At 40.1% G+C, this 7,816-nt stretch overlaps 1 protein-coding gene across 1 annotated transcript in view; it reads left to right on the top strand.

Annotated features, from left to right (window-relative positions):
* Positions 1 to 1,909: 1,909 nt before the first annotated feature.
* Positions 1,910 to 7,816, top strand: part of LOC101353357 (uncharacterized protein C2orf78) — a 9,010-nt gene continuing 3,103 nt past the window's right edge. Inside the window, exons 1-2 of the mRNA XM_004369366.1 lie at positions 1,910 to 2,012; positions 5,356 to 6,105. Of these exons, the coding sequence (XP_004369423.1) occupies positions 1,910 to 2,012; positions 5,356 to 6,105 (853 nt within the window). The remainder of the gene's footprint in view (positions 2,013 to 5,355; positions 6,106 to 7,816) is intronic.

Below are 7,816 nucleotides of genomic sequence, written 5' to 3'. Positions count from 1 at the left end.
GGTTGTTAACCAATGTCATAAAACAACATGTGTACTACTGTTTCATGAGAAACTATTTGTTCTGTAAGCCTTCACCTGAAGTACAATAAAATATAAAAAAACAAAACAAAACAAAAACAAAGCAGGGCCAACCAGGCCAACAAAGCGGGGCTGACTGCAAACACCCATTCCTTATGCTCAGGTGCACAGTATAACTCATCACAATCCCTTTGCCACAGCCCCCTTTTTAAGCTTCTCCACAAAAATCCATCCTGTCAAGTTGGTTCAAGATGCTTCAAAATAAATCATCATCAAGAGAAAAACATGCAACATGTCTTACAGTGTCAGATTCCTTAAAAAATACATTGACAAGGAAAAAAGAAAACCACACAGATGAAACTAGAGTGTTTAAAAGCAATGTATATTCTACACACATACCAACGAATGGCCTAAATGAGGTAATATGACAAAATGAGAAAAATATATTTAAGGTTGTTCTCTGTAGAATTCATGGCAGCTGCTGGACTATCTAGCTACATAAAAAACAATATTGAATTGCCTTAAGTCTAAGTTAATACAAAATAGTTTAACATTTACAAACTGGGACCAAAATGTGTCTCCTGGTTTCTTGACAGAAATAAATGAACCCACGTGAATTCCTTTTTCCTTGTACCCTTTTACCTTGCCCTTTCCCTATTCCACTAATGTCCTCTTCTTTTTGTAACTCTTCTAGTTATTTTGCCTGGCCTCGCACCCAAGTATCACAGTCAGAGAATCCCTGAAGCTCAAGATTCTATGGTGGCTGTTTGCAAGAGGGAGGAGGCTACAGTAACTGCCAGATTGGATACACTTATGTTGGAAAGAAGGGGGGAAGGATCCCCAATGCCTCTCAAGTATAAAAAAGTGGAACGCCAAGATGCCAGCATTGCTCCCAAGAGCCAGAGGTGGACAATTCTGAACAAAAGAAATAGAACCAAAGGCCAGAAGAGGGAAGATGTGCTGCTGGCCATGTACTTCTAGCTTTTTGCTGTCTGCTTCTAATGGGAACAGTCCATTTTAGGAAGTATCAAGGCACTGAGAAGATCCCTGCTTCTGGAAGTTGACAGGAAGTAACATCCATGAATGTGAGAACGAAACATCAAGGTTTGTCACAGAAACAATGCCTAAAATGACGTGGGTGTGTGGGGAGGCGGTTGGAGAGCAGAAGAGAGATGGAAGTCCAACCTGGCCCAGACCAACCTAGGCAAAGGATGGGAGAATTCAACAAGAAACTGAAAAGAGAAAGCACCTGGGATCTCGTCATTTCCCACAAGATGCAGTCAAGCAACGTCACCCTATCTTCAAACAAGTTACAAAGAGAGCTCTCTAATCTCTTCCTTTGGTCCTCTAAAAGCTGCAGTAAGTTCACTATCCACATCAATTGATATGGATTTCAGAATAACTGTAATTGCTCAACCTAGATGACTCTTTCCTTCCTCCCTAAGCATATTAACTATATATTATGTATAATTATAAATATGTATTATAAAAAGAACTATATTTTATGTAATATAATATATACAACATAATTAAATACTAGTTATTATAATAAGAACACCTATAAGAAACTTTGAGATGATTTCCCTAACACAGGAGCTTAGGGAAAGTGCAAATACTACTTCTGTCTTATAAGATTTCACCTCTCCAGAGCTCAGCCATGTAGGGACCCTTATACCCCTCCTACCACGCCCTCCACCCAATCCCGCCTCCTTGCTGGGGATCTCACCTCCCTATTGGCTGTCTCATACCTTTAAACTGCCTGCCCCGTGACCTCATTCTCCCACCAAACCTACCACCATATGGTAGAATCTTGGGGTTTCCATAGAGTTGTCTGTAAATAAATTTGGATCAACGCAAGTGACCGGTGGCCGGTGGCCTTCATACTGGACACATGCACATGCTGTCTTTGGCTTCAGCCACTAAGACATCTTCTAGTATCTTCTCTTCAACACTTGTATCTACAGTTGATGTTACCTCTTCTCTGACCATGTCAGGTAAGAAAAGACAATGTTTTTTCATTAGATTTTTTTCCCCTAAATTTAATAGTAGAGTCAAACTAGCATGCACTAGTGGGGGAAAGTATTGAACTAGAAATCTGGAAACCTAATTTCGTTTGGGATTTGACATTTACTAGCTGTGTGACTTAGGATAAGTCACTCAATCTCCCTCAGAATCTGTTTCCTCATCTGTTACATGAAGACATTAGATTGGTTGACCTCTATGGTCCCTTCATTTTCTAATACTGTGTTTCAAAGGGCACACATACAAACAATGAAACCAGAGACTTCTTGAGAGTGTTTCAACAGAAATAGAGAGAAAACCTAAGCGGAGTTGAAGACTAGCAATATATACTGACAAAAGATGTTTCAGGTGATGTCTCTGCTGACATTTCAACTTTAGTATTTCAAATTCAGAGGTGTTCAAAAAGTAATATTCACATGTTTTGGCATTTTCTATCTAAACTGGGTAAAAAGAGAAAATGGAGAGAGAGGATGGAGAATACTGGGCTATGACGAGGGTAGGGATTCCAGCCTAAGGATGTCCAGGAGTGTTTTCAACAAGCACAGGCCAACAGAGGCCAAGAGGGGGAGAAAATATGAGGATGAAGGAAATAGAGAGTGTGGAGGAGTTCTCAAGGGAAAAAGAGGTAGTTGGGATGGAATGTCAAGGAGCACCAAGGATTTCAATTTAAAGCAGGAAAAGCAAAGAGTGGAATCTACTCAGAGTGGGGCAACATGCTTAGATTAATGGACTCAGAAGGAAACTAAGGCTAGAATGGGATATCACTAGAAAAGGCAGCTTATCAGATAGTCACACCCAGTTGGTTTTTCTCCTGATCGCCTCTTGGAACGCAGTTGGCACTTGACAGTTTTCAGTATAAACATTTTAGAAGTATGTTGTAGAAATGATGCTCCCTACAAACAAGAAACTAACAAAACAGCTTATAGGGGGTGGGAGGCAGAAATAGAGTTTTCAGTTATTTCACAGATTTTAAACCATGTAGAAGTTTTACCTTTTAAAATTGAAAGTGTTTTTGAATATATGATGGCTCCTAACTCACATCAGAAGGACAAATTCCTTAGTGTGATTAGTAGGTTCCAAGTAAGGGTTGATTTTCACCTTTACAAGAACCAAACATACTTGTAAACAGTCATCTCTTTTTAGACTTTAGCTGCCTAAGAAGAAAAAAAGAAAAAGTCAAGCTCCACATTTCTAATTCTTTATTTATCTAAAACAATTTTGTGGAGTTATTTGGGGGGAGGGCTTCCCTACATTAGAGAAGTTTCTTTATTAAATTTTGGATTCTAGTAACGATGATAGCTTTCTACCTTTCAGGATGACATTTTCCTGGTTGTGGAAAATGATTATAATCTACGTTTTCAGGATGAATATAAAAACCTTTACGTGAATTTTAAGTGTTTTTTTTTCTGTTTGTTATGTGGCTATATTAAGTGAAATATCAGTTTCTATTAGGATTCCTATCTGTTACTTGCTGTATAAGTGACACTCAGAGAAATATGAATGGGCATGATAAAGGAATTCCTTTATATTTATTATTTTTCTCTGTGCTTTGTACCAGTTTTTGTTGAGATATCTGTCTACAGATATTGTGGCTGCCTATAAATTCACATTTACTTCATTTTGATACTTTTTATGCAATTTATACTGATCTATTTTCTGTCTGTACTGATTAGAAATCCACTCAAAATCACCTTCTATTAAGAACTGCTTTTTGGTTAATACTATTCACATAATAGAGCATTATGGTATAAAACTTCTTTATTATAAATTTATTATGTTTTTATGCTTGTTATATAACCCAGTTTTAATATCTAACTTTTTTAGTTATTTGATGTTAAATATTTTTCATGATTAGCATATTTGTCTTTCCAGAACTTATCGTATCTACCTACATAAATATCATAAGGAGTATATCACATTTATTCATGTATGGATTATTATTATTGCTGTTGCTGTCATTGTGATAACCACTTTATAGATGAGGAACCTGAAACTCAGAGAGTTTAAATGACTTTTTTCTTTCAAAAAAATATGTCTCTGGGAAAGTAAAATGGTACAATTTGTATAGAAAACAATTTGGCGGTTCCTCAAAAAGTTAAACATAGCGTTACCATATGACCCAGTAATTCAACTACTAGGTATATACCCAAAAGAACTGAATGCAGGGACTTAAACAGATACTTGTACAGCAAGGTTCACTGCAGCATTAGTCACAATAGCCAAAAGGTGAAATCAACTCAAGTGTCCATCAACAGATGGATGGATAAACAAAATGTGGTATATACATAAAATAAAATATTATTCAGCCATAAAGAGAAATGAAGTCATGATACATGTTACAACAAGGATGAAACCTGAAAACATTATGCTGAGTGAAATAAGTCAGAAAGAAAAGGATACGTATTATATGATTCCACTTATAAGAAGTATCTACAATAGGCAAATGCATGGAGACACAAAGTCGATTAGTGGTTTCCAGGGGCTAGGAGGAGGGGAGAATGGGGAGTTATTGCTTAAACTGGTGCTGAATAAAAAGAAAAAAACAAAGCACTTTTTGACAAATTACCTCTCAGGGAGCCATTCTGACTTCGGATCAGAAGCCAGGCTTGAAGACGGTAAGAATGACCTTTAAAATTTACCAACTAGACTAAGTTATTATATGTGAACTCTAGAAAATGTCAAGTGAATTTTACAAGCAAAATGACCACTGAAAATTACAATGGCAAGAGCTTTACTGTTTTCAAATGGACAAAAATAATGTCTATATTAAAAGTTCTGTTTCTCTCAGTTTCTGGTACTGGAATGCTCAGAGCAAAGAGTTCTGGCAATGGCATCAGGATACCTCAGATCTGTAGCCTGGTAATGCTACAAACATAACGCGAGAACTTGAACGAGTCATCGGACCTCTCTGAGTCTCAGTTTTCTCATCTGTAAAATGAGAGTGTTGGAGCAGAACTTGTCTCAGGATCTCCAAATCCTAAAATGCTTCAATCCTAGGAAACAGTATATGGGTCAATACTAGTACAGGCGCAAGAGAAAGATAAGGCCGTAAGGCGGCTGCTTCCAGCCTAGAAAACAATGTATCAGCTAGACAAGCTGTGTCTTCTGTATGTCTGTGCCCAAGGTGGCAGCACAGGCAGTTAATGCAGAATAGCACCAACATCAGAGCACAACCATCAGAAAGTTTGGTTTTTGCATCTCATTGAGTATTGGTACTAGAGGCTTTCTGACTGTAACAATTCTAATGTTGTTCCTCAAATATGGTGAGAATTTCTCAATCTCACTGATTTTTTACCACCATTTTGTTTCCTACAGAGAATTTCCAAAATTCATCTCTGCTTGGAACTCCAAATTCTCTGCAGCTCTCTCTTCCTGTGGTGAGCAATGCTGCTCCTCTAACAGGAAGCATCTGCAACTTCTCCAGGGTCTCTCCTCCAGCTGTCAGCTCGGCATGGCTACTGCCATCAGCCTCTAGCACCTCCTTCCAACCACTCATAGGTACTGCCTACCTTTACCCACATTCTAGCACAACCATGTTGTCTGCAGTTTCTGGCCAGACCCAGATTTCCACTTCATCTGCCTCCTCTTCAGGCATTTTTGAGTGGAATATTACAGGAAGCACTGAGAGGAAGTCATCTTCACTCAGGGACTTCACTGTCACTGTCATTGACCAGGACACAGCTATCTCTTCCATGCCTATGGCAGCTCAATACGACAAAACTTCAGATACCAATAACATGGTCCCTCTGTATCCACCACTGTCTGCTAGCCTTGTTCAGGGAACACCAAATCAGGGACCTAGCTTATCATTGCCCTCCCCGGAAGGGAGCCAGGTATATTACTATAATCAAGGCACACTGGGGCCCCTACTCTCTGGAGAACTTGGCCCCTGCCTGCAATCCTATGGCTCTGTGTCATACACAGGAGGTAGGGCCTCTGCCCCTCAACCAGAAATGGTGATGGTACTAAAGGAGGTTCAGCCCACAAATGACCTACCAGCAGCCTCCAGCTCTGGAATTTACTACTCCGTGTCTGCTCAACCCATCATGGAAATGAGTTTTCAAGGTGAGTAGAAAGAGCAAGAAGGGAGAGGAATAAGGCCAGCATTCAGAAGGAGGGTTGAATTTGCAGCTGGGAAGTGGTGAGTCCACAGAGAGGTAGAATTTAGTCCTGAGACTAAACACTACCCTTGTTCAATGCTCTCCAACGTTTCCAGACTCTGTATAAGAACACCTAATACAGGTGGGACACTGCAATGGCCAATTATGCTACATGTAAGAGAACCCGAAGAGAATACCAAGGGATACTATACTTTCCACTGCCCTAGTTGATCAGTTCCCCTGCACCACCACGCTGTAAATAACTCCCTTCTCTGATCTTTAATCTCTTTGGAAGGCACTTCCAAACTCTTATTGTACTAGTACCAGTTTAACTTTCCCTCACCTCCTTAATTCACACCAGGATTTAAAACTTTGTGTTCAGACACTTTGTCCAAAGAAAGCAGGTACAGACTTTGTCTTTGGTTATATATCTTATGAAGGAAGAGTTCATCTCCGTCCTTAGTCCATGATATCAAGTATTCTTACTCTCTCAAGAGAATGAAGAGAATTGAAAGCACCCTATGTGAGTATGCAAGGCTTTATTTTAAAAAATATTTAATATTTTTAAGTTACCTTCACACTATTTCACTTATAATAACCCTAAGACATACAATGAAAACCAAGAAACAATGACATCAAATGATCATGGGTCAGAACTTGAAGAGCAGCCTCCTAGTTCCTAAACAGAGTCCTGTCTGTGCTCCTTAAGAAGAGCTTGTAGAAAGCCTTGCCCATTGTTAGGGAAGGTGCCTGATTGCTCTGCTGGGATGTAGGGGGCACATCTCACCTACCAGACACTTAGTGACTTTTTCCTTGATTCCTTTGTAGTGATGGAAACTTCCCTGGGGATGGAGACTTCCCTGGGATTGCAACCTCCAAGTCAGACATTTTGTCTGCCACAAACTCCAGAATTCCCCAAGTCCTGCAGTAGCAGAAACATCCACACACCTGAGAGTAACCCACCACCTGAGCTTGGGGACATTCCAGTGATAGCTCCAGTCCAGAGTTCTAGTAATGTCCTTGCACTGCCTCCAGCTCCAAGTCAGGAGCAAACAGAGAACCAGAATCTGGATGAGAATAAAAGCAAGCTTCCAAAACCTCTGGATGCCTGCCAGATCCCAAGAGAATACGAAGATCCTCCACTACTCCCTTTAGAAATCCCTGATATTCATCATCTTCTGGCTTGCATTGATCCCCTCAGTCAAGAGGAGCAGTCTGGTTCTGAAAACAATTATCTGGGAAAGAAAAGCCTTAGTCTTGAGGACCAAGACACACCTGAAAATGGGAATGAGTCTAGCAGTGGTTTTGCAGGTATCACTACACTGGTGGAGGATAGTCACCTTTCTCAGCTCTTCAATTCCTCGAATGGCCTTGATCAGTCCAAAGATCCCAAGGCAATCAAAGCCAAAGATACCAAAGCCATCAAGGTGAATGAAGTGCAGGAAAAGACAAGCGTGATAAACAGTTCGTGTGATCGAGTCAGGAAGAACAAACACAAAGCCTCTGAGCCTATCACTGGTGCTCCCAAGGCCAAAATCCAAGCAAAGAACCCAGAGGGAGAAGTGGTTGTTTGCAATGCAGAAGCCAGTGACAGGGCTCCTGTGAAGACTGCTAAGCATTCTGACAGCAAACCTCAGAAAGCTGCATCCAGCAGAAGCAGCAAAACTAAGCGCCAC

Source organism: Trichechus manatus, unplaced genomic scaffold (genome assembly GCF_000243295.1).
Source record: "Trichechus manatus latirostris isolate Lorelei unplaced genomic scaffold, TriManLat1.0 scaffold00004, whole genome shotgun sequence".
Classification (NCBI taxonomy): domain Eukaryota; kingdom Metazoa; phylum Chordata; class Mammalia; order Sirenia; family Trichechidae; genus Trichechus; species Trichechus manatus.
Note: the sequence above shows the minus strand (reverse complement) of the source record. Positions and strands in the feature narration are given on the sequence as shown.